The sequence below is a fragment of the Chamaea fasciata genome, unplaced genomic scaffold (assembly GCF_029207755.1).
Source record: "Chamaea fasciata isolate MVZ Bird 193981 ecotype frontalis unplaced genomic scaffold, bChaFas1.0.hap1 SCAF_3, whole genome shotgun sequence".
NCBI lineage: Eukaryota > Metazoa > Chordata > Aves > Passeriformes > Sylviidae > Chamaea > Chamaea fasciata.
This window is the reverse complement of record NW_027094088.1, coordinates 43,019,473-43,046,308: the sequence shown is the minus strand read 5'-3', so window position 1 is coordinate 43,046,308 and position 26,836 is coordinate 43,019,473. Positions and strand designations below refer to the sequence as shown.

The 26,836-nt window shown below is 39.1% G+C and overlaps 1 protein-coding gene across 12 annotated transcripts in view; it reads right to left on the bottom strand.

Annotated features, from left to right (window-relative positions):
• The window catches only part of DISC1 (DISC1 scaffold protein), a 190,599-nt gene that overhangs the window by 59,844 nt on the left and 103,919 nt on the right, over window positions 1-26,836 (bottom strand). The window contains exon 11 of one of the 12 annotated variants that reach the window (XM_066178786.1): window positions 13,433-13,525. The exons of the other annotated variants lie outside the window; for them this stretch is intronic. Within the exon in view, the coding sequence (XP_066034883.1) occupies window positions 13,437-13,525 (89 nt within the window). The 3' untranslated portion in view covers window positions 13,433-13,436. Of the gene's footprint in view, window positions 1-13,432; window positions 13,526-26,836 lie in introns of those variants that run through there. 12 annotated transcript variants of the gene reach the window in all.

Below are 26,836 nucleotides of genomic sequence, written 5' to 3'. Positions count from 1 at the left end.
CATGGGCAAGGCCACACAGATATACCGCATCTCACTTATAACAAATATAAAAGTAATTATCCTGCTTTGCCAATTATTTGAAGAATATTTGTTCTTTTGCCCTAAACTGCCCAAGAAACAGACTCTGCCGTTTCACTATTTACCTATAGTGCTTCTTGTATTTACTGTGATTTCTAGGAAAACAATGCTACTCTCAAGTACATTTTTGTGATGGATTTTAATTTTCCCTGAGGGCAATTTCATTCTTAAAAATGACACAATAATGCAAACGTTTTTTAGACAGAGAAAAAATATAAAGGCACCCTAATAAGCTATAAATCCTTTCCACAAGCTACTGCTGTCTTTTTAAGACTTAAATTATCTTTGTTGCTGTGGATTGGGTAATCATAGCATTCCAGATGTGGATGAAGGAACCTGATGGACAATAGAGAAAATAAAATCTTTCACTGTCCAAAAATGTCTATTTCAGGAAAAAACTTCTTACAAAAATCACAGAGGCAATAATGTACTTGGGGTACCCTGATGGGAATTCTAGCTGATGGGAACCACAACTATTTCAGACCAAGCAGCTTCAGACCAAAGGGACAGTTTGTATGGCTGGACTGTATTTAAGGGCAAATCTCAGCCTCCCAAAAAGTGTACTTCATTCACTGCAATGGCTGAAATGAAATGAGGATTCTCATTTTTTCCTAAAACACTGAGTAGATTAAATGTCCTCTGGACTAGCCAGAATAGTTAATAGAAGTCCCCTCTGGGAATTATCTTTCGGCAAAAAGAGAGCAGCTCTCAGGCTCCTTGGGCTTCTGCCCAAGATGGGACATTCTACCCCCAGCAGCCTGCAGGTGACAGCTGCAAGCAACCTCCTCCAGGAGGAAGCAGTGTGGGTCCCCAGGGGTCACTGCTGGCACTGACACTGTTCAGCATTTTTGTCAGTGATGCTGATGGTGGGATTGAGTGCTCCCTCACCAAGTTCACTGAAGACACCTAGCCTTGAGGTGCAGACAACACTGCACTGGAGGGGAGGGATGGCATCCATGGACAGGCTGGAGAGGTGAGCCCATGCAAACCTATGAAGTTCAACCAAGCATAGTGCAAGGTCCCACATGTGGGCTGGGGCAATCCCAGGCACACCTACAGGCTGGGCAGAGAAGGGTTGGAGACCACCCCTTCCAGCAAAGATTTTGGGGTGATGGTTGATGAACAACTCAACATGAGCTGGCAACGTGTGCTCGCAGCCCAGAAAACTAAGGAAATCCTGGGCTGCATCCAAAGGAATGTGGCCAGCAGGTCAAGGGAGGTGATCCTGCCATTCAGGAGAGACTTGTGAGTCACCCACCTGGAGTCCTGCATCCAGCACTGGTGTCCCCAACATAAGAAGGACATGGAACTGTTGAGGCAAGTCCAGAGGAGGCCACAATATTGATCAGAGGACTGGAGCACCTCTCCTATGAACACAGGCTGAGAGAGTTGTGTCTCTTCAGCCTGGAGAAGGTTGTACAAAGACCTCATTACAACCTTCCAGTATCCAAAGGGGGATACAGAGAAGCTGGAGGGGACCCTTTGTCAGGAATGCAGTGATAGAACAAGGTGGAAGAGGTACAAACCGAAGGAGGGTAGGTTTAGATTAGATATTAGGAAGAAATTCTTTACTGTGAGGGTGGTGAGACACTGGAACAGGTTGCCCGAAGAAGCTGTGGATGCCCCAACTCTGGCAGTGTTGAAGGCCAAGTTGGGTAAGGCCTTGAACAGCCTGGTCTAGCAGGAGGTGACCCTGCTCATGGCAGGGGAGGTTGGGAATGCATGATCTTTTATAGTCCCTTCCAACCCTTAACATTCTACAATTCTATAAACCACTCATCACCCTGCCTTTAAAGGACTACCACTTGCTGCTGGTCCCAAAAACAAAGTGATGCCCTTCCCAGAGAGAGGAACTGTTTCACCATTTCAATTACATGAACAGAGACTCCGAAAGACATGGGTACTGTGTCAACATCAGCCAAGAGTACAGGGATCACAGACAGGAGCTGAATCCAAGTGTCCAACTGCTCAGTTTGTTGCTCCAAACTGCACACTGCTTCAACAGACCCACAGCTGAAGATTATTAAACACAACCAAAGTTAAAGCTATTTCTAAAAGCATTATCAAGGTGAAAGCAAGTCCCATCCTCAGCTGTGGAAAAGGATACACTGCATACTGCCAATCCATGTTTCACCCCAGGTGATGGACTGGATCTCTGTGCCACCCGAAGGACCAGAATGCTTCAGAAGTTCACTGGGGATATCCCTGCTATCAGAAATAGCCAGTGTTCGGGGAGATTGTTTTCCAGCCTCCAGCACAGAGATGCCCCACCCGTCACACCAAAGGACAGCTTGGGACATGCCAACAGTTCATGGAGGGTAAGGCATCTCAGGTGACAGATTTTATGACTTATTGTGATTGACAATGCCTATCAAGGAGGCCCTCAAACTCTCCTCAGAGGGAGACTCTAACTTGAAAAAGTCAAAGCAAAAAAGTTAATCAGCTGGTACATACCACAGAAAAAACTCTAACTCCTTTCATCCTTTCAGCAAGGCTCAGCTTTTGACCTGCTTTTTTACTCTTTTTTTTTCTTCTACTTCCATTTACCCCTCTTCAAAAAGTCTATCAACAAAGGTATTTCATCTATCGGCAGGCACAGCTTCAGTATCTGCACCAACTGTCTCTGTTGCTATAGAGTCAGTGTCAGCAAGCAGCTTAACCCCAAAAACCACATGCAGAAAATTTGCAGCTCAGGTGGGCTGGTGGGGAAGGCAGCCTTTGGGAAAGTGGACACATTGAAGAGTATCAGAAGCACAGGAACTGCTGCAGAGAGATGGGTTAGAGGGTACCACAGTACTTCATTCTGAATCCAAGAGATCCAAAGGATGGGAAGAGAGTGGCAAAGACAGTAAAACAGAAATGGGAAGATCCTGTGTCAGAAAACAAGTTTCCTCTCTTCTGCATGGACATTTAGGTCTCTGCATCTTTGAAAGACTGGCTGATAAAAGTGATGTCAGCAAAATCCCATTTTAGCTGCATTACTTAATATGCTTCCAGCTCAGCATGCCCTCACAGACTGAAATGGCCAACACAGACAAAGATAGACTTCAGTGTGAACAGCTGTCTCTAGTGCTGCATCAGCACAACCCAGCACAGGCAAGTTACTTGCCACAGGGCATAACAGGGAACACCCAATCCAAACACAAGACAAATGGTATTTCAACTCAACACTTTTAAATAGTTTTCTCCCTATTGTTACCATTTTTTCACATTTCCCTTTATAATTTTGATAAAAATTCTTCTGCCTAAGAGCCCAATACTTAAAGACTTTCTAGTAAAAACAGAAAAAAAAAAAAATAAGAGATCCCTCCAAAAGCCCCTTGAAAAACTTACCTCTGTTCTGAGCGGCTTCAGCTAAATTGAAATATTTGTAAGTGAAACACAAGAATGAAAAGAAAACTAGAACATCCTCAAAGATCAATGCAACACAAAACACAAGGAGCAGGAAGGACCCACATTAGCAGAAACATCTTCACAACTGACATCTTCAAACTACCAAAATCTTTCAAAAAACTCACAAACCAAGCTTGATACACAAGCTTCAAGCATTTCTGTGTCATCTAAGCGGGATATTCCTCATAGGAGACAAAAAGTGCCCTCCTGCCAGAGAAAACATGTGAACAGTTGGAAAAATTAAAAAGAAAAAAATAATCACTTATCCCATTAATCACTCTGATGTTCATTTTTAGTAAGTTCAGTTACTAATTCTCTCATTTGACAGCTTTGTATCCTTTTTCCTGGTCATCTCCTGAGATCAGCACCTCTCAGTAGTTCCAGCTCTTGGGGAACAAAACTACAACTCTGAGATCTTGATTTAATTGCTCTTCCTGAGCAATTAAACTTTTTATCTAATAATAATGGATTTTGAGTTCAACCTCCCACAGCATTCAGTGATGTTTCTAAAGCTCTGCTTCAAAACAGCCCCAAATCATCAGCACATTGCATTTAAAAAAAAAAAAAAAAAAGACAAATGAAGACAGCATCATTTTAAACTGTGGTCAGGAACAATGAACAAAACTCTGAATTTATAAAGAAACAGAAAATGTTTATTAGAGGGTTTATAAGGATTCTCCTGTCTTTTCCACGAAGACTGTATCAAATTTGACAGAGAACGACAGAACAAATTATTGATGGGGTGAGGCACTGCAGATTGAATCAAAGAGTTCAAATAGACAGTGCTCACAGTACTGCCACTGGAAAAAAAAGGAAGTGAAAATCTCTTTGCCTCAATCACAGCTCCTTTGTCCACCTGCATAAAACTCCCAGACAGAGTCTGGAAGCCTACTGCTTCAAGTCCTGATGAGCATTCACGGTTCACAGTAGGTAACTGGCACAAGAAGATGTAACAAGGATAGAGCAAGAGGTCATAGGACTGAGCTCCTCTAATGACAGGCTGTGTGGAAGGGGAAGTCAAACACGAAATGTGGTTGTTCTGGGGCTCACCTGGGATACACAGAATTGGCTCAAATGAGATAGCAAAGCTAGGGCAAGAAGTTTTTTGTGGAAAATCCTACATGCTACTCCAATACAAGTAGTCACAGATGGATTTATGCTTATAATAACTTTAGAAAGTAGCAAGTCATCATTTTCTTTACTGAGTAACTCATTTCTGATGATACTTAAAGATGTATGAGTCTCAGTAGCATTAAACGTTTTTTGAAAAAACAGTGGTATTTTATAAATAGTCCCTTTACTTCTTACAGATTTGTTTTAAATTAAACAATAAAATACAAAACAGGAAGATAAAATTGTGCTAGTGCAGTTCAAATATAAATTATTTTTTCAGTTAAATGTTTTAGAAGTATTCAGAAAATGCACAAAGCAAAGAAAAAATTTCAGGTTAAATGAGGATAACTTTATTCTTCTCACTGATAAACAAGCTTTTGCACATATTGCCTCAGAATGCATTTTATCTTGTTAACACAAACAGCTTTGATATGAGAATTAAAGACAAAAATCATTGCTTGTTAATCACTTGATTGTTTTCAACTCAGATAAACTAAAAACTGTGACAAGCATTTTCAAAACTCTACCATTTCCTTGTAGAAAACATATCAATTTCAAATCTCAAAATGTTCCTAAAGTTGCATTGAAGCAAGGAATATTTGAAAAAGCTTTTACAGGCCACATTTTGAAGAAAAAAACTGTTTTGGAGTACAGTCGCACACACAAGTAACGTCACGGTAATGACTCAAAAGCAAGACTACTTCAAAGAAGCCAAATTATTCTCCAAGAAAATAAGAGAAGTTTATCAATCAATTTTTCTCTTCCTAATCAAGTCATTTGCTGTTCTCGATGCCATTAACATAAACAATTTAGTTCAGCAGCAGAGCTAAATAAATCTGAATTAAATATTTTGGTGAGTTCAAATCACCTTGAATGTTTGTTCTACTCCAGACTTGGGACATGGCAAAGAGCTTAAAAAAAAGAAACTTTGTTGATGCCAAGAAAGCACATCAAGGATTTCAGGTTGTAAGGAAATGACAGTTCACTCTGTTATAGTCCAAAGCCCACAAGACTGGTACAAGTGTGATGCTAACCATGTACTTTCTGACACCTCACGTAACACTGACCTCCTGCAACATCAAGGCTTCTGGTTGGAGATAGGAGCCAGAACTGAGAATTTCTTTGTACAGACTGCCCATGATAACAAGACAGAGTGAAGCCCAGCATCCATGTCTCATTGAGACAAACCAGCTCATCAGCCTGCAGCTGGAGACTGAGGTGAACTGGCTGCTTTTGCTGACCTCAGACATACAAACGGCTCTGAGCACCATCAGCAGCTGCTGTGCTCAATCCTTCATCAGTGGGGGCCACCATGGCACATTCACATCCAGGGCAGAGGAAAAAGAAAAGGAGAGGCCTGACTTCTGTACCCCTGGAAGGCAAAGAATGTGAACGAAATGTGATGATGCCTGCTTCGGAGCCGCTTTACTTTGCACAAGCTTTTATAACATGTTTTGCCCCTGCACTCTTGGACCATATCCACCATCCAAAGAGCTGAATCTCTCTGGATTTTTGTCCTCCACTGTCTTTTTCCAGAAGCTGCCTGTACTGTCAGAGTGCCACACATCCAGCAACAGACAGGGTCAGACCATAAAAATGCAGACAAGTGGTGCAACATCAGGAGGCAGAGAACAGCTGAAATTGCTCTAGGGAGCACTTTCTGGAGAAACATAATCTGATCAGTGAAACCATAGAAAACAAAAGCAGAAAGGATCCTGGCAGAAAGAGAACCAGCCTGGCTCTGAGAAGAGGCCAAGCAGCACGAACTGACCACCTGATGGAGCAGAAAGAAACCCAAAGAGAGGAATAACAAGAGCTTTATTTTTGCAGTCACAGTGGTGACTGTGGCCAGTACAGTGCCTCAAATCACAAGCACAGCATTGTGTACCACTCTCCTCCTATCACACCATGCGGACATGAGATGAGGTTCATTTTAATGCTGCCCTTTGATACCAGTAAGAAAATCCAACACTTCTACAAAGTGAAAAATGGTTCCTGACAGAACAAACGATTGAATAAAGCAAGACAGGCAGCATATAGATGAAGTAATTTTATTGTAGAACAATCTCTGCCTGGAAAACTGTGCAACTGGAATTTTTAATTATAAATTCTATGTCAATATAGAAAATAATAAAAATCAGAATTTCCAGTTCACTGTTTCAGAGCCCTCAGAATCTTCTAGTTTTAGTCAATTTAGAAAGTGAGAGGTCTTTCTTGCTGTGTTACAGGAAATCAAGGAATGCAGTTTTGAACCCTTTACTGTATACTGTAAGAACCAAAGTAGAAAGTAAAACTAAACAGAAAAAAAGCCAAATAAGTAAACACACCAATAGTAGCCTGCAACAACGCTGGGCTAAAAAAAGATCTTTCTCCTGCAACAGAAATCAAATAATCTTTTTTCATAAGTATTCCTCTTATTAAAAAAGAATTTTCTTGGTTTGTTAGTGAGCAAGGATGCTGGGGAAGCCTTTACCTATTTTACTTACACTCTGTATTTCTCAGTTATTCACTTCTGAATCGTAATATTGGCTGAAGAAGACCCAATTAGTATAAAATTCAAATTTATTTCTTTTTAATTACACAGGCTACAAAATCCATTGCTTTCAGGCACACTTTTTACACATGCAAAAGTGAAGTGCCATCACTGCATCTTCCTTACAGTTTTTTTTCCTTAGTTACAGTTGTGATATTGCTGGAGAAGCTACAAAAGCTGAATTTTTCACTAAATTGTGCAACAATTCTCATTTCTTTTGGAAAAAAAGCCCTATAGTTTTAGTGCAGCTATAGCAATTATTATGCAAATCCCTCAACTCTGCATGGTTACCCAGCCCTAGAACTCATTACAGATTCATTAGAAGCACAGTTGCTCCATCTTCTCTTTAGATACTTTGAAATTTAATCATTACCATGAACTGGCGATAATGCTTCAACACAAACATTATATTCATCACAAAGTATTTGTACTGGTGCACATGATTCTTTCATGCTTAATTTGTTATTAATCATTGTTTAGATTATAGTCACTGTTGTGGGCAGTTATTAAAATTAGAAAAAAAAATCCTTATTTGAAAAAACAGCCTGCGTCATCTTCAAACTAATTCCCAGTCTCCTCACAGATTTTATTGAAAAATATTAAGAGAAACAAGCAGAAGTTAACTATTCTTTACAGAGACTGGAGTGTCAGACTATTTTTTAGTGGGACATGGAAAAGTTCAGAAGAGAGTAAGGCAACTGAGGGTAAGGACAAGAGGGCAGGGAACTTGAAAGAGAAGCAGCTGTAGTAGTTGCTTCTCTCAGGGGCACAGATGTTGAAGGGAGGGAAGCAACCAGGACACAAGACTGACAGTATGAAAGGTAATACCAGAATATCATGCCCTGATTTAAAGAGGCAATAAATATGTACTAGTCTGAACAAAAAAGAAGAACCTCTGAGATATTTAAGCACAAAATTAAACTGCAAAGACATCTAAAAGGTATAAAAAGTTATAATTTGGGTGCTTTGATGCTGTTAACACTGGAGAAGCTCCAAGTTTCACTATTTCTTAGGTTATTACTGACTATTAGATTATTGCACACAGTAATAGTTAAATAAAGAGTGGGTGATACAAACAAATGTTCACATTAGAACTGGTGACTTGAGAGAGTCTTTAAAAATGAAGGGCACTTTAGCTAGGCAGAATTTGCAGTAATGAACAAAAAAACCATGAACAATAGGTTACTGCTGTAGTCATGAATTCTGCTGAACTAATCAATATAACCAAATGCATGCGAAGTCTTCACATTGTAGCTGCACACAGACATTTCCCAGATTCCCAGGACAGGAGCACGGAATTTTACTCTTAAAAGTAAGGGAAACTGAAAAAATATTATAAATAAATAAATAAAGTAATTTTACTATTCTTCTCTTCACTGTTACCCAAACAGATAAACACAGTGATGGACTTCGCATTTACTCAGTTGAAATCTTCATAACATCTTCATCGGTTATTGCCCCTTTTGTTGTTCCAGATAGATGAAGATGATATCACAAAAGGTACCAGAAACCATTACCACAAGAAACTGAGACAGAATAAAGCAACCAATGCATGTTCACTGCAGAACACCGGCAGCAACCCAGGCTTGGAGTTTACATAATGAACTTCTGCAAAATTTCACAGCAAGGCTGGTTTTCAAGTATGAAAACATGCTGAAGTCTGGGGGGAAAAGGAAGAGGGAGGAAAGAAGGATAATTCAATCAGTGCTTTTTGGAAGAAGTGATCTGTACTTGCCCACTGGAGGAATAACTCAAAACAAATCCACACTAAGCTGTGCAATGAGATGAATGCAAAAAAAAAACCTCTACCACCTCAAGAGTGACAGAATTAAGGCTGAAAATAAAGTATTCAAGAAGAAAGCTGATTTATAGATATACACAAAGAGACAGTACTCTTTTTTCTCTAACAGAAAAAATGTGGATGGTCGGCAAAAAATTGCTTGATACATGATCAATATATTTGTATCCATACACCTTGCAGCAAGAAGCATTTCAAAAGTAGTTCCCTCAGCAACTCAGTGAAGCATGTTTCTGTATTAACAATTCCATTCTAATCTTCTCCTCCTCTAATTTTGCGAAAGAGATTCAATAAAGTGACTTCATTGGAAATACACCATCCAGAGCAACGACTAAAAAGAGTACAGTAAAAACAAACTAAAATTGCAGTGCAGAGGCTGATCTAACCATTAAATGTACAGCACGAGGAGATAATTGACACATCCATTTTGAAGTGATAGCAAAGCAGTCACCAACATATTAGAAGCCACTTGATTGCCTACCTATGAGTTAAAGACCTAGCAGACATGAAACAAAGATTTCATTGAGCTTTCCAGGACATTCTCTTCAGAAGTGATTGATCTGAACAGAGTCCCCTAAGCCATATACTGAGTAGCTGAAACTAGTGGCACAAGCCTTCAAGTTATCATTAGGAGGTAAAACCATGGCGGGGAAAAAAAAAATCAAATGTGAATTCCTCTTCCATAAACACTTAAGTCTAATGTTACATGTTAAAAGGAAGCTTGATCTGTTTAGAAACAGGCTCCTGCAGATCACAACAGCAACTTTATAAGATGTGATTTTTGCAAGTCCTTTTAATTTTCTGCAGAATTAACTGACTGTAATTGGTCATTCGCTTTCTGTAGTCACCATTCTTCACTTATAATGGTATTGATATGTCCACCACACCACTCTTCACTATCACAGACTGGAATTCACCAAGGGAATAAGCAGCAGGGGTTTGTAAACTTCAATAGAATCATAAAATCCAGTTTGCCACAAATCTCATTTAAGTCCTCAAAAATAAAAGAATTGAACACTTTGCATCTTCTGGAATGCTAAAAAATCATTATGTGACAATTAGAATGGCACAATAATAAAGAAAAAGGGTAAAAAACCAATTAGATGCTGATTTCTAATACAATGCTAACAAACTCTCCAACTTGGAAAATTTCTGAAGTATCAGTTCCCAGAAAAGTGATGCTATAATTATTCGAGTAATTTGATGGTTGTCTCAACCACTCAATATGCCTCTGAGTTAACTAATCTTCAAGTTCCACCAAAAGCCTCATAGGTTTAGTATCCCTGCTTTGGCAACAACACAATTCTCAACATCTGTCTCAGGTATCAGTGTAGTTAAAATATTCCATTGCTCATTAGGGAGCATGAGATCACCAGGAAATACTATTATGTATCCTCTTGGTTAGAGACAAAGAGGACTGGCAGTAAACCTAGCGTCTCCTTTTTTCCCTGGCAGCCTGGATATTCTGCATAAAAGCAAAATTTGTCAGTCTTTATCCTTCCAGGTGATAAAAGAAATTAAATACTGCCTATACTCTGTCCTGTCTTCAGCAGAGTGCAACAGTCTACGGACTCAAATGGAAAGAAACACTTCCCTGAAAGTCTGAGCAAAATACCTAAGCTCTGTAGAAACTCGAGGCTGAGGACTCCTCTCTCTCTTTAGCCTTTCTGATGCTCTAAGCAGCTGCTGCAGATCCCACCCAAGGCACTAATTCCCACAAAGCACTGTACAGGATGCCTGTACAATGTGTTGTACCATGCACGGCAAGGTTTAGCACCTGGAAGACAGATACCTGCCTTGCAGCACCCAGTTCGTTCAGTTCAAGACCTCAATAACTTACTAAAGACCAGTAGGAAAAGTCACATTAGGTTGTCTGTGAAAGACATTAAGAAAGCATTTCCCTGGCATACACAAAGGGCAAAGTCAGACTAAATAATGTAACAGCCTCTCCTGGCCTCAACCCTATGTAAAAGGAGCTTTATCTCAGAAGGGCGGGAGACTAATTAATTTGTGCTTTTAAAAGCCCTTCAGAAACTTCGAAGAATAATGCTAGTCTGCTTGAAAAGTATTCATTCTTCTTCAGTTAATTTAAATCAGATTCCTTTTCCCTTAGCATGTATCAGTGCATCCCCCAGTAAGATACACTGAATAAAGTCCACAGGGTGCTTTGTAGTTCAAGGCTGAAATTTTTGCATCTGTTGCTTCAACACATTGCTTCTGTATTCCGTATGTGTAAGGCTTACAGAAAAATTAAGGAATAAATTGAAAAATTAGACTGCAATGAGGCAAGTGAGTTTGCCCTTTGCTCCTCTCTGTTGTTTTCTGCATGTCAGAAGGCTGGGAACAATACACACCTACTCACTGGTGATCACCTACAAGAAAAATGAGAACTAGGTACATCTAGGAGGCTTAATTCCCTTTCATATTATCAGAACATCAGGCTTGCTCTAAATTACGGTAAAATGAAACAATGGGAGCATCACACCACGCCTCCGGCATAAAAACAGGGTCTGCCTCCAACTAGGTACTTGAGGGAGAGGAATAAACACTGAAGAAAACCATCCCAGATACTGGGTTCAAATTTCCCAAAGCAGTGCTAACAAGAGCCATAGCTCGCCAGTTCAGGGAACATGCAGATACTCTCCACCAACATTGATTCGGCTGAAGTGAACAGTACAAGAAAAATTTATCCTGAAAGAACCCCAAGCCTTGCACAGGATGCAGGAGCCAAAGATACAAAAGTGGGGAGCAAGCAAAGTTGTCATTTTTTTCTCTGGAACAGTATTGTATTTTAAACACAGCCTGAGCTTAAACCAGTCTTAATCCACATTTCTATTTTTTAGCTTATCTTCAAAAGACACGGTTCTCTTTGCATAGCAATCATCAAAACAGGTTCATCCACAACCAAGTCATGCTGTATGTCAAAATATATACTGTATGTTCTAAGAGTACAACACAGAAACACCATTTAAAACAGTTGTGACCTACCAGAGTTGTACCTTTGTATTACCTTCATGTTTTTTTTATTAAAATAGTAAGCTGTGTTTCTATTGTGATGTTAATATATTTACACCAAGCTCAGCTTGAATGACAGTGGGATCTTCTTAAAAGGCAAACAAAGAACACTAAAAAATGGTATCAAATTCACTAACTAAATTATTTTTTCATGACTTGTGTACATATGAAGGAAGTTAAGTTTATCCAAATTTATATTTTAAATTGATCAAAAGGAAACATTGATCATCCTCAAATGAGGAAGTGGACACAATCAGTTCTAGGTCCCAAATTGCTCCAAGATTGTAACTGTGACAGATGTATTTGTTGAAACACAGCTTATATTTGCAGATTGGAAGAGGAGAAACAGGTTTCTCTCAGTATTTAACTCATTTCTTCAGTGCTCAATAAACTAGTCACTAAACTAATTCAGAAACTGAAACAGAAAATGGTGTCACAGCTCCTGCAGCAGAGACAAGAACAACACCATGATGTCAAAACCTCAGTTTCAAACTGGGATCCCTTCAGATCAGTGGCTGCAATTTCCTGTTAAAATTTTAACTTCACATAGCTCCATTCTGTACACAAGCAGCTAAATAAGAAAAATGCATTTAACGCATCACAGCAAGCTTAGCTCTTTGCCGTTTCATAATAGTATCAAACCCAGTTTCAGACCATTTGTTTCCACCTTTGGTTCTAAACCCATGCCAATGTATTTGCTGGGGGTCTTTATCCAGATGCCGGGATCTGCAGATGGATGTGGTGGTGTGCTGTGTGGGGCACTGGCCCTGAGCACACCACCAGGACAAGCTGCACTTCTTCTCCCTGGCTGCTTCTCCCTGCCCCCTATCACTCTTTGCTCTTGTATCTTCTGCTACACAGAGGATATGAATCACAGATGAAAATCCCTCAATGCACCTTGAAATAATGAGGGTTTACTGCAGGAGCACTCTTCCTTTATCATTCACATCCTGATTCCAGCCCCCTACCCTTCCCAGTGCGAGGATTTATTTTTGAATCACGGGCAAATAAAGCACATCTGCAGAGCGCTGGTTCTTCTAGCTGCCCCCCTGGGACACCTACACTGCCAATATATTCAATTTGGTGTTAATAAACCATCATGAGTCAGCAGAAATCACTCCTATCCCAACCATATTCCCCTGAGGGTGCCAGCAGATGTTCAAAGGAGAGCTCAGCAGCAGGGCACTGCCAATTGCCTCCGTGTTATTTTAACCTCACTTGTCTGTTCTGCTTTTAATTGCCTACATTATAAAGAGGGGATAAAAGAAACAAATCTTTTTGATGAATATAGTTCATTCCTGCAGAGATAAAAATCTAGAAATTCCCATTCACGCTTGCATGGAAGACACATATAATGTTGCTTTATCACCTGGAATCATACAGAGCCATTGTCATCTGAATCAATCGGACTCCTGTTTGCTATATGACATAGCACAACAAAGCCCAAGGGGTTTTGTCCACATTTGCAGATGCACATGGTTTAGTGGTAGACTTACCAGTGCGAAGTTAGTGGCTGAATCCTAAAGGCTTTTCTAACCCAAACAGTTCTGTGGCTTCCTGCAGTAGAGAGCTGCAAGTCCCCCATGGCAGAACTCCTGCAGTAGCACGTACAGATTATTACATTCAGCTCCGGACATCTCATTAGCAGAAAGATAACACATTAGACAGAGTTATTAGTGGAGCAACAAAAATGATAAGTGGAGATTGAAGAGTGTTATTACATCAAGATATTAAAAGTTAACTGCATAAAGGTTGACTAAGGAACAACTTTCCGGGGAACATAGTAACAACCTGTAAATATTTGAAGAAAGGATATGAAGGATATGTACGGCAATAAGGAAAATGAATTACTCAGGATGGAAAAAACAGATACAATTACGAATAAAAAGATGAAATTAAGAAAAAAAAAAAGGGTAATCACAGGCAGGCTTTGAGAAGCCTATTGCTTGGATGGCTTAATAGGTCTTTTATATCTCTACCTCCTGTAACTCCATGATAATAATGATGAAGCAAAAGAAAGGACTCAAAGTATGAAATCCAATTAATTCTTTGCCAGTAGGCAAACCATCTTTATCAGATATGTTGGCTTAGCAATAAGCTTAAGCTTGGCATGATAGATCCTACCTGTCAGTTGTTCAGATGTAGCTTTTTGTAAAGTCTTCAGGGAAGACAAGAATATTTTTATACTTTCATTAAAACACAGACTACATCCATCAAAGGAGGAAGTTATATTAAAAAGATCTTTGGCATTTTCAGACTAATCTGTGCATCTGACCGGTGACATATTTAGCATTATCTAATCTGTTTTGTGCATCTAACAGACTGCAAGCCCTTTGGGGCAGAAATCCCATTCTCCTCTTTCTTTTTATCACACAGCGTCGAGTGTGTTGACAGTGCTCAACAAATAACAGCCAGTTCCAAGGGAGGGAAGAAGTCAGAGCTAGCACACACACTGTGTAGTATTATTTTCAAGGGATAAACCCTTACATAGGTAACAGGAGTTTTCATGTACATTCCAACAGAATAACTCCTACTTCTCTCAGGAAAAAGAACTTTACAAACACAGAAAATGCCTCAGAACACTCAAAAAAAAAATCATTTGAACAAGCACAGAAAATGGCAGGAAGAACTGACAAAGAGGACACAAATTATTGAGAAATGGAAGAAAATAAATATTGAGACTAAAATTCAGTCTAAAGTTTAGACTAAAATGCGGAACATTTTAAAGACATATACAATTTGTATTCCTGATACCATCTTTAAAAGGATAGTCAGGCAACACTTCTCAAATAACAATTCATCACTAGGGGTATATTTAAAAGAACCCATTTCAGTCTACTTCTCTGTTTCCATGCAAATGTTTCATCCACAGCTCATACTATTTATTGACATTATTTTGGCTCATTCTAAACTCTTGTAGAACCCGTGTGAGGAGCCAACAAGTCTGCTCACCATTTTAGTATCTGCCAAAGTTAATTTTTGAAAGAGCATACAGGGACATACATGGTTATATAATGACATACTGCCCTTTAAGGTGTTCTGAATTAAAACATAACAAGTCACAGATTATTTATAAGATCAGTGGGAGCAAGTTACTGCTGGCAGCCTGCATGGCACACCTGGACACTCCTCTGACAAACTCTTCCTTTTAATATCTGATACTGCACACACATAGTAAGATATTAAAGACTCATGATTATAAACTCCAGCTTGGAATCACATACCCCCTAACAACTTTACCTCCACCATCCTTAATGTTTGCTTTTATGCAGAGATGCTGCCTGTGTTGCTCTTAGATGAACTTTCTTCTAAGAAGCAATGCCAGCACTGAAAGAAATATTGATATCCTAGGATGAGACAGGTTTTACAGAGATGCTTTGTTTTACAAATGCTCTCAGTTAAGCGTATGAAGCATCTGTTGTGTACTGCTTACTCCCTGTACACAAAATGGATATTCAGGAAAGTAATTTACATTAAGTAGTACAGTGAGGGAGATGAACACTCCCACCTCATTTGCCACAGCCTTCAAATGGTGTGTGCATTTACAGAGTTGCCAGTTTCAGAAACAGTTGCAATGCAGCTTCTCTTTCCAAGGATAAATTAGCTAGAAGAATTTAAAATACATATTCAGAAAATTAATTTATCTGGCTCAGTTTTTCAATCTTTAGTAAACAAATCAAATGACTCCCAGGTTTAGATAAATAACTTAGAATAAATAACTTTCTCTGTTCATAGAAATTTATTTTTCCTGATAAATTTTCATGTGGTATGAGAAGTATGCTTTTTTAAAAAAATCATTGCAACACTTTAATGAGACAGAAAAATACTATTTTCCACACTTTTAATTAAACAATAAATGATCCAATATTTTTTAAAAACTGTCCAGAGAGATACAGTTATTGTCATTAATCAGCCTAAATTCCAGCCAAAGTCAACAGGACTTGAGCACTTAGAATAACTTACTCCACTGGAGAAGCTAAGTGAAGAGAGACTCTCAAGACACACGGCTGTACCCCAAGATAGGCTGCTTCCAGCTTCACCCCCTCAGCTGTCAAGTAGCACTTGCAAGCAGACATGCTTTGCAACTCCTAAAACTTAGGGGCAAAACCAAACACAATGACAGATTTTGTAAGAGTGGTGAGAAACAAGCTCTAAATAAAGAAGGAGAGTTTTTATCATCTCAAGTGATTTTGTATTTGTCCACACCACTTCCAGCATCCTGCTACTACAGTGACAAGTAAGGGTGTAGCTCAACAAATCTCAAACAAATCCAAAATTTGGATTACATTGGAAAGCCTATCCTTTCAAAGTCCCATGGGGTTTTTTTGTTTCTTTCTTTAGAAATCAGGTAAATATCCAAAGAACAGCATCAGTGTCTGAATAAGTTCATTATCAAGGGAAAGAAGGGACAAGAAACATGCAGAGAGAGAAGACAGGTGAAGGAAAAGAGAAGTCACAGCAACCGTGCAAGGTCTTATGTACCAGAGTCAAAATAAAATTGAAAAGCTATTCCTAAGAAGGGCAATATTATTCTTTTGCTTTCAATTCCTGACTTTTTAGAACTAAACAAGGAAATTGAACATTGTTCAGGGATCTCTGGTTTGGAGCTCAAAGCGCAACCCAGCGCCCACCACACAAGAACTGTCTGAAAACGAACATGGCAAGAGCTGCATTCTACCTGAACTCGGGGCAGAAGGATGCAGTGACCAGCAGGATGAAAAAAAGATCTTTTCTGCTCCCAGTATGTACATGTTCACACAAAAACTAGAAGAGAATTCATAGACAAAGGGAAACCCCACCAAGCCTCAGAGAATGCCTACCACACCCCCAGTAACACTTCTGCTTTGACAACCCTAGAGATCCTCTGTTCACAATTTAGCCCTTCCAAGTTCCGAGCTATCACGCCAGCCTCATTATGAAAGCTTACTTAAAATTTCAACGGGAATGACCTTCATAAAACTTTACACAAAACTATCCCCTTGGACAGACTATGAAAGACTGCTGTCTTCACATCAGCTCCCACGTGAACTTTGCTTTGCACCACGGTGCTGAGGAATCACTCCAGTTGAAAATGGGGACTTTAACACAGTAGCTTCCTTACCAAGGGTTTTCAAAAGACTGCCAACCTCTTTTTGTACCACCCTCTAACATTTCCATCTCGTTCTTACTCCTCATTTCACCCTGACTCTAGTAGCTCCCATAACCTCCATACAAATCTATGGCTAAGTGTTTTAGGGAGTCTTACTGCAACTGAGGTCTGATTTTTTTTCCTGAACTGATTTTCACAAATTTTTTCAATTGTGCTCACAGCATAACCACCAAAACTGAGATACAAACGCAGAAATCTTGGTTTCTATGACCCTGATAGAAACCTTGCTGTATGTCAGAGGTCCATAGGCAGACCTACAGAAGTCCCTGCTGAAGCAGCTGCTTCCCTTGGAAAAGGCAAAGCAGAAACAGGCAAAACTGCAAAATTAGGTTCTGAAAAACAACCCTGACCCAAAAGAGTTCTGATGGTATTGCTGCATCAATAATTGCACTCTGAACAGACAAAACTACTTATATGTACACAAGCAGGCATGTGGATGTATTCTGCGATGATTCCATGATGATGTAAGCTTCCCAGTAGCCACACATGACAACACAAATTTGGCTTCACACTCCTAACCTTGTCCAGTCTCAGAGTAAGCTGGAGACACTGAGGCAAAGCAGGGTAGGCCTTTTGGATATGCTAGATTAACTCTGTGCCTGCAGGCACAAATGAGTGCACGTAGAATGGCTTTTTAAGGAAAAGCACTTAAATTAATTTCTTCCCACCTAAGGAACTTCTCTAGGTGGAAGACAAGAATGTGTCTGAGCATACATAAACCAGATAAACTACTGAGCAAAACAGAACTGTTCTCAAAGCTCAACAGGAAAAATGCTTTATGAGAAGTTCTTTCATTAAGGACTTAACTCATGACATGCCACACAAACCCACAGGAAGAGAAATTGCTGACTGCAAGGCTTTGGGATCTAGACCACATAGGGTCTAGATCCTACCCTTCATTTTAAAATTCTCTTACATTGTAAGTTGGGTGATGATGACCTGACTTTTGTGAATTATTTTCATTCTTTTCTTAGTTGTCACTTTAACTGTGCACAAAAGAGTTTCAGAAACCTGTGTTTATTAAAATTTCCCACTTTTAATCTTATACCAAGTATTCTCCAAAGAAAAACAAGAGAGAAGTCCAAAGAGCAATGTAATCCAACTGCAAGTCCAACATCAGGTTTTCCGATCTTCTATACAATATAACTAGTAAAGTGAACGCATAAAAATATAAAATAAAAGAACGTTTCAATATGGTTCACAGTGAAAAAAATAAGGCTCAACACTAGCACTGAAAGGAAAATGGCTGCATACCTCAACATAACAAATCATATTCTGAAACAATAATTCATCTGTAACATTTGTATTGATTATTACAGGTAATAATATTTCCCCCTAAAACATATTTCACATCGTCTTCACTCCATTGATCAGAGGTGTTATATAAATGTTTTGATCAATCTGATAAAACTTTTATCTACACATGCACATCCTGCAACTTTGCTAAGCTCCAAAACATTCAGGGAGTGGCAAACTAGGTAAAAAGAATCTGGATTTTTGTTATGGGCTGTTTTTGCTAAGATAACACTGCACTGGATTTACCAACAACCATCAGTTGTTTGTATTTTCTACAGGAAAGTAACTGCATAAAAACGAAGGTTTTATCCAAGACATTTTATGTGTTTGGCAAATTACTGATATTCTTAGGTTCCCTGTTGACACAGATCCAGATTTTTTTTTCATCCTAGCACACTGCCACTGAGTTCTAGTTCAAACTGGTGAACAATACATTAACTCTTACTAACACAGTAGGTCTGACACTATATCAGCACAGTATGTTGATACAGTATCAGATACAGGTGAGCAGTAACATTCATGAAAACTGAAATTGCATTTATAATACAGATGCTAAAATCAAAAATTTGTATTAAGGTAAGTAGTCAAGAGACAGACACTTGAGGGGCTATTAAAATCATTAACAACATACATCACCTGAATGGATTATAAAAATGTTATACATGACTCTCTGAAGTCAATGTACATACACATTACAGCATCCCCCCAATTCCATTTCACTGTTCTAATGAACCTAAATCCTGGCTTCCATGTTACAAGCCGAAGAGATGATTCATGTCATGCTTATAACACAGTGTTAATTCTCTTGTGCAATTCCCACCAATGTATAAAATACCTCTGCAGGCTGAGCTGTCTGAAAGGAGAGTAACCAACATTCATTTTATCTATACTACCAATAACTCAGAAATCTGACATAAGCAAATCCATCCTGAATATGGAAATCAAGACATAGAAGGGCCTGCCTTTCATTAGTGATTACTTGAAGCATTTGACTGTCATTCTGAAAATAAGCACAGTCTTTATGAAACAAATAAAGGCTCTTAGCTTAAATCCCACAAGCAACAAAGGAAAACGGTACTTCCACCTCTGCCAGTAAAAATTATCATGACAGAAAACTAATTCTATGCACACAGTGGCTACACCGAAGCAAATCTACAGCAGTGTCAATGCACCCGCTTTTATTCCCACTGCACTGACATTTGAGGAAATGTGTTCTCTATTAAAAAGTGTTTTATACAGCTCAATCACTCATTACACTGCAGGCATTTTGAGATTTGGCTTCATTACACATTGCAGCACCACCAGCAGTGATCAAGGATAACAATTCAATGTCAAAGCAGCATTCTGGTATTTTGAACTTAAGTCAGACAATACCCAGACTTGTGTGGTCACTACCTCAAGAAACGTTAGTCCTCTCAAAGTGTCTGTTTACAAGTAAGAAGGTGGATTCACCCATCCCAAGAAATCTGGTGCTCGTGCAAGGAGCACTAGAGGCCCAGCGTGTCCTCTCTACTTCTCTACCAATTCATTCTGAAGAAACCAATATCCAATATCACTCTGAATCAAGCCAGGCATGGACTTGCACATGGATACCCAGTTTCCCAGACCACCGTATTTGCCACCTGTTTTGCACCCTTTGCTTGAGGAAGTTTTAGTCAGAAGTCTCAGCAAAACATCCTGTGATGCTCTAACAAATTTAAAGACTTAGCAAAATGTCTTACAAAAGTCTTCTCACCAGCTCTAGTTACTGAACAGCCTGCCTGTTTGCAACACTTCCCCACCCCATTATATAAGTTGGTCTTCTTTCAGAATGAGCTCTTAGCCTATAAATGCAACTCAAACAAAATTTTGCATTTGTGAAGCTTTCTCCTCCTCCTCCTCCTCCTCCATGTGAAACAGCTCCAGCTCTTCCATACTGCACTACTGCTTGAAAAAATTACCATCAGTAAAGGTGTCAATATAATATCCTAATTTAAATGGTTATTTTTCCCCTTGTTAAATCCTCGAGTGTTTTGAATACAGCACCACGGAATAACAGAACGTGAATAAGTAATGAAAGATAAAGATGTGGATTTAAATAAAATATCCCCTATTACCATCCTTAATTCTTATCTATTGTTAAGACGACAGCCATCTGGAACATTACAGCAAGGTGCGCATTCAAGAAGAACCCAGACAGAACAAAGTGCAATTCAAACCCCTCAGTAACAGCCTTAAATCAAAGTTTTAAGAGGACACCTGGCTACCAAGAAACACTGAGACCGTGCCGGTTTATCTTATTCCAAGCGCGCATTTTTGCCGCAGGACGCGAGGCCGGTGATCCGAAGGCAGCTGCGGGGGCGTCCGGGAAGAGCGGCTCCTTCCCTCCCTCCTTCGCTCCCGCATCCCAGCGGCGGGCGCGCCTCTCCCGCGGCAATGCCGCCCCCTCGCGCTGCCCGCCCGGCAGAGGCGGCCCTCGGCTCCCAAAGGCCACCACCGCTTTAATTGCTGATTAATTACAGCCTCTCACCAAGGTCAAAAGGAACATTCCGAGGCAGTATAAATGGTATCGTGTGGAAAATACATCATATTAAAAAAGCTTTTTTTTAAAAAAAAAGTAAATTCTGGTATTTGCAGCCCTAATGTTTACAGAGCTCTCCTCTCACAGTGCAAACCCTGCAGTAAGGCACCTCTCTTTTGTATGAAAACAGTGGTGCAACCCACACACCAAACAAAATCTAGCAAACGTGAGGCATTTCTCCAAATTAAATCATTCCAGAATATATGCTTTCTCTTGAAATTAATTCTTTCCCAAACAAGACAGCCAATAATGTTACAACACCTGTAATTATATTGATGTGGTATTTGTAAGAACATCAAACTTTTAAATTGATCCAATTCAGAAATAATAGAAACAGCAGTGCAGAGTTGCTGTTGAGTGCAAGCAATAAATCATACAAATTGCGTAATTATAACTTCCATGACTCCAGAGACAGTCTGCATTAGGAAAGGGAATGCATGATAAAACAGGATGAGTTTGATAACCCCTAAAGGGAGAATGCATCAGTATAGTAGACAGGACATGGAGGCAATAGCATAATGTCTCCTCAAGAGCATGTTTGACTACTGGGGACCCATCACCTCCCTTCAGTGGGTCTGAGGTGATAGAGAGGGGGTTTCAAATCCTAGACACAGAAGAAAGTGAATCCTGATATTGCACACTGACATGGTGCTGGGCCACTGATCTCTTTAAGGAGAGAGGCAGTGGAAGAGGAAATTTAATTCACCTGATTCCAGAGGTTTGCAAGGGGAGGAGACTTGAGATTTGCTTTTGGCTGAAGGAAATATTTCATACATTACCAAATCAAAAGCTTCTTTCAATCTTCAACACCTTTTCTTCAAATACGTCCTTGGGTTTTGTGCCTCCTTCCTGCCACCACTTAAATTCTTCCATTGAAGTTTTGGTTTTTTGAGGTTTTTTTGCCCTCACTCCCAATTCTCTAGTTCATTAGATGAAATAAAAGTAAATTATTTGCAGCATCCAAATCACAGCTGCTCCCTCAGAACAAAAGAGGAAGTGCCCCTTTCCTTTTTGCTTCATTGCAACTGATTTACTACCAGTCAAAAGTGGGCTGAGCCAGTGCCATACCCTGCCAGGCATCCTCCAATAATGCCAGCACAAAGTAAGTGGCAAAGAATGAGCAGGCATATAGCTTCTCATAGTACTCAGTTAAGCTGTTGGAGATGATGGTACAAGACTTTAGTGAATGTTTCAACAGTTTAACTTAATCTTACTTTCTCACTCCTAGAAAATTGCCCCCATTTTCCAACCAATTTACAGCCCACATTCCTACTCTGCTGTTATAACTGTTTACAGTAAATCAGATTTGCCTGTGATTGTTGAAGCAATAACTCTCAACAAAGAGGGCGGCAGGAACATATTTCAGTCTAATAAAATAAATGATGGCAGATTAAGCTTTCTTTTAAAGAATGTATTATCAAAACCTACAGAGAGACTGTCACTTCACAGAGGCAAGGGGATGGCTGCCAAAGCTGGGAAGAGATAAAGATCCTGCTGACACTCACACGTAGTGTGCCAAAATAACAAATGTAACGTGTGAAGAAAGCAATCACCTACAGTGGAATGGGGAACAAAAGCGAAGAGTTTTTCCTGTGCTACTGACCTTTGACTGCAAGACAGGTAACTTTTCCTACCTAACCTCTTATTACAGAATTATTCTTGGACAGCAACTCTTCTATAACTATGCTTTTTTACCTATTTTATAACTTTGAAGACTCACAGAATTCAGACTCAAGCTATACACTGATGTATACCCTTCATACTGAAGGAGAATTCTTCATTAAACAATCATTTCAGGTAGGCTATTTCCAGAAATCCATCATTTTTGCCTTTTTAAACTTTATAGCTCATATAATTTCTAGACACACCTTAGGTATACAAGTTCATCACCAGTCCTGCTGTTCAGCAGCAAAATGCCATGTAAGAAACAAAGAGAGAGAGAAAGTTATTCCAATGCCAAGTCATCTTGGACTCTCTGCTGCTTAAAACGGGAGAAATACTCCTCTGTGGGATCATCATACTCTGCCTTGAGAGTTTAGTACTTCATCACAGCTCAACATGGACCTTTTTCCGAACAGGGAACTGAAAGAACAGATGGGAACCTGGAAAACACTGCTGAAGGAAACACACTTGCAATGAGTGATGGCACAACAAAGCCAGGATTACCCCGCCACAAACCCTTTAAGCACCACACTGAACAGGCATAACAGACAGGGTAAGAAAAATACTGGGTTTGTGATAAGGAAACTGTCCCACAGTGCAGGTCCACCTAAGAGCGCACAGAGTGTTTTTTCCAGCCTCTTTACTATTCATGAGAGCAGACCACCTTATAGTGAGGGGGAGCAGAATTTGGATTGAAGGCAATTCTCACAGCATCTGCATGTTCTGGGACAGGAAAAGGACCTGGCACTGTAGAACACTACACAGAGATGGGTCTCCTTGAGAATTTCAGACACATTGCCTCTGGGACTGTGGAATGAAACACCCTCTGTTCATACTGCCCAAATATAAAATACAGCCTAAACAAGTTTCTTGGGACAGTGAGAAGGTGGTATATATACACAGAAGAAGCATAAATGGCTGCCCATTTGGGTTCTTCTCTTTCACTAAACTCATAGACTGGAAAAAAACCCTATTTGTCAGCAAGTATTGGTAATTTTTAGAGCAACCACCTAACATGTCATGCAAGTCACAAGTCATGCCAGTGGAAAGAAAAATCCATAACTCAGGTTTGTTATACATGGGTTGAAACAAGGAACAAGGTCCATATTTTTTAAAAAGAAGTAGCATTAAGCATCGAATTTGGAAAGCTCAGTTAAACTGGGAAAAAACAAAGGTAGTAAAAATAACTTAGAGAACAGAAAATTGAATTAACAGTAAAGTGGACCAATGTAAGTTACTTCAGGAACCTTTTGCGCTATAAAAACTATCAGAAATAAGAGAATAGCATAATAAACTAAATGAAATTATTTTACACATACACAGATACAAATAAAAATACAAAAAATAATCAAATGTTTGAACAGAGATGAGGAAAAAGAGAAATAAAGGAAAACATATCAATGGGACTTAAGAAAGTTGAAGGCTTACAATGAAAGTGAACATATAACGAGTGAAAAGAGGGGAAAGAAAATGAAATGTAAACAAATTAATGCTCAGAATTCAGAGGTTAAAACTTTTTTTCTTTTTTTTAACTTCAGAATGCTTGGCATTTATCAGAGATAGAGAAGTAGTAAAATACAAGCTTTGCAGAATGCCTAATGGTAGAAAGAGGGTATAAAATAAACATAGAGATAAACATAGAGAATATGATGGACTATGGGTATTCAGAACTTTTAAAACAACTCCCAAAATCCCAAAGAATTTTAGAAGATAGAGGTTTTCTTACTTCTTTATATTTCTTTGAAAGGCATAAGAGAATGCCTGGTACACTATAAGAGGATGCTACAGAAGCAGAACTAAATTAATAAATACATACCCTGATGGTTCTCAGCCGCAGTTCAGCATTTTAGCACTGCAACAAAGTATTCTAACACAGGAAAAGATCCTCCTGCCCTGGTACTTTATCCTGCAAAATTGTGAATATGTCTTTCACTTAGACCAGTGAATATTGGTTTTCAAGGTCAGGCAGATAGCTTGTAAAATGCTCTATGCTTTTAGAATTCTGTTTTCCTGTGGTCTCCATTTCCCCAATCAATCCACTCTTACACCACATAAGTAACCTCAGCAGGGGTCACCATGAGAGGCAATATGCAAGCAGCATAAGAATGAGGAAACACCTACATACTGGGCCTTGGAGGAATTGAGTCAGAGAAGGCTTCTGCATGGCATCTTCTTTCAAGAATAAATAAATCAGGTAGAGAATGTGGTCTTGGTGAACTGTACACTGTCCTGGAAAAGATGTGAAATTGTGCTCCATATGATTAGGAGTTCAGAGAAGCAGGACTTCAATGAATTATTGAATTGTAAGAAAACAATTTCATACAGCATAAGATGGAGGCAAAAATAAACCATGCAGAGATTGAAAAGTATTGTGAGCTAGTAAATTAAAAATTATAGAAAAAAAGTGGGAAGGAAGAGAACCAGGCATTAGTGCGCAACCCAAGTAATTTTAACACTAATAGAAAATGTTGCCATTCTGCATTGGGCTTTATTCATCTAAAAAAATATCAGAACAGGAATAGCTTCTCTATTTATCATTCTATTTATAAAACAACAAACCCAGAACACAAGTCTAACAGAAGTTATTGCTTTTGATGATGCTGTTCATCTGCAAAACACAGTAAGATCTCTCTGAACTGATTCCAGTTGCAACTACATATAAGAATCCCCAAACAGCTACTGGGCATCTGCAACAAAATCTTTGCTGAACTCCGGCAAAACACAATTTTCCTTTCAGTTAAAAGGCTATTTTTTTTTCTAAAGTTGTCAGCTTCAATTACTAGCCATTAGAAACGATTACTTCTGCTTTTGTCTATGACTGTAAATATGTTTCCACTATCAAGTTCTCATTTCTGAACAGGTAATTGCAGGCTGTAAGCAAAGGATCTCAGACTTCTGTTCTTTAAACTGAACAAAGATGGCTCGTATCTACAACTGGTTTTAACCAGCCTTATTGGCAAAAACTGTTAGGACACATGGGCTTTATTTATCATTTTTCACTGGTACATAATCCATACTGCAGACAGGTTGAAGGCAAAATCTCTTGAGTACTGGCCAATTTGCTCTTGAAGCATCCTTGGACTACAATACTGACACACCATCCATGCTTTTTTGGGCTGGCGAAAGGCTAAGCCAAGTACTTGCCAAAAACTGTCAAAAACTCAGTTCAGCACTACAAAGCTGCAGGAATTGTGTCCCGGTCTAGAATTTTGTTATTTTCAAGTTTTCCTCAGATTGTCATTACCTACTACATAAGCAGAACGGATATGGAGAGGGAAAAAAAAGAGCTCATCTAATAAATATCCAGATCTTTGGTTTTGCATTGCAATCTAAGGTACTGAAAAGGACAACACTATTTTTGGTGCTTCAGCCAGTGTCTACAAGAGGGCATCTCTCCCACTGGAATGACATCCTTCCACTTAAGGATGCGGCTGACCACTTCATGACCTAATGAATAAATGATATGTTACACCAGTACTCACACAGTTTTTTCCATAGGTACTGAATAGAAGTGAACAAACTTCACACTTTTAACATTTTTCTGCCAGCACAGGAAAACTTTTGTTTTGATCACTAGATCAAGGAACATTTAAACTGCTTAAGAACTAGATCAAGAACATATATATCCCCAGAAGATTGCACACTGGAAACCTGAAAATACAAGAGCAATACATTTTATTCAGGTCATTTTTTACTGCAGTAACAAGAACAAATGCTACAGGTGATTCTGTTGGAAATTCCACATTGCATATGCTCTGACTTGTAAAAAATTTATCTCTACTACAGAGAAACAATATCCTAAAATAATAATTTATCTGTAAAAGTCACAGGGCTGTTAAGTTCATTGTACTAAAATCAAGAACAATTTAGCTTAAACATTCGAAATAAAACACCTGATTCTTCTTTAGTAGACCAGGACTACCAAATTCAAAATTTATAATTTTGTCATAAAGCTGAAAGATTTCCTAGTTAAAAGAATTTCTGACCAAGTCCTGCTCTTTTTTATGTGGACTGCACTTCCACCAAAGTAAAATGACCTGCATCCAAGCAGCTCAACTCAGAAACAGATGCTGCAGCTTCAGTGTGGAGAATGCCAGAGGTGAAATCCACAACTCTGCTGAAACTGGTGGCAAAACTCTTACTGATATCAATGGATCAGAATTCCTGCCTCTGTGTGTTTTCAAAATTCTCTCTCCAACAAAACATTCAAAATGAAGATTATGAAAAATCAAAAATAAC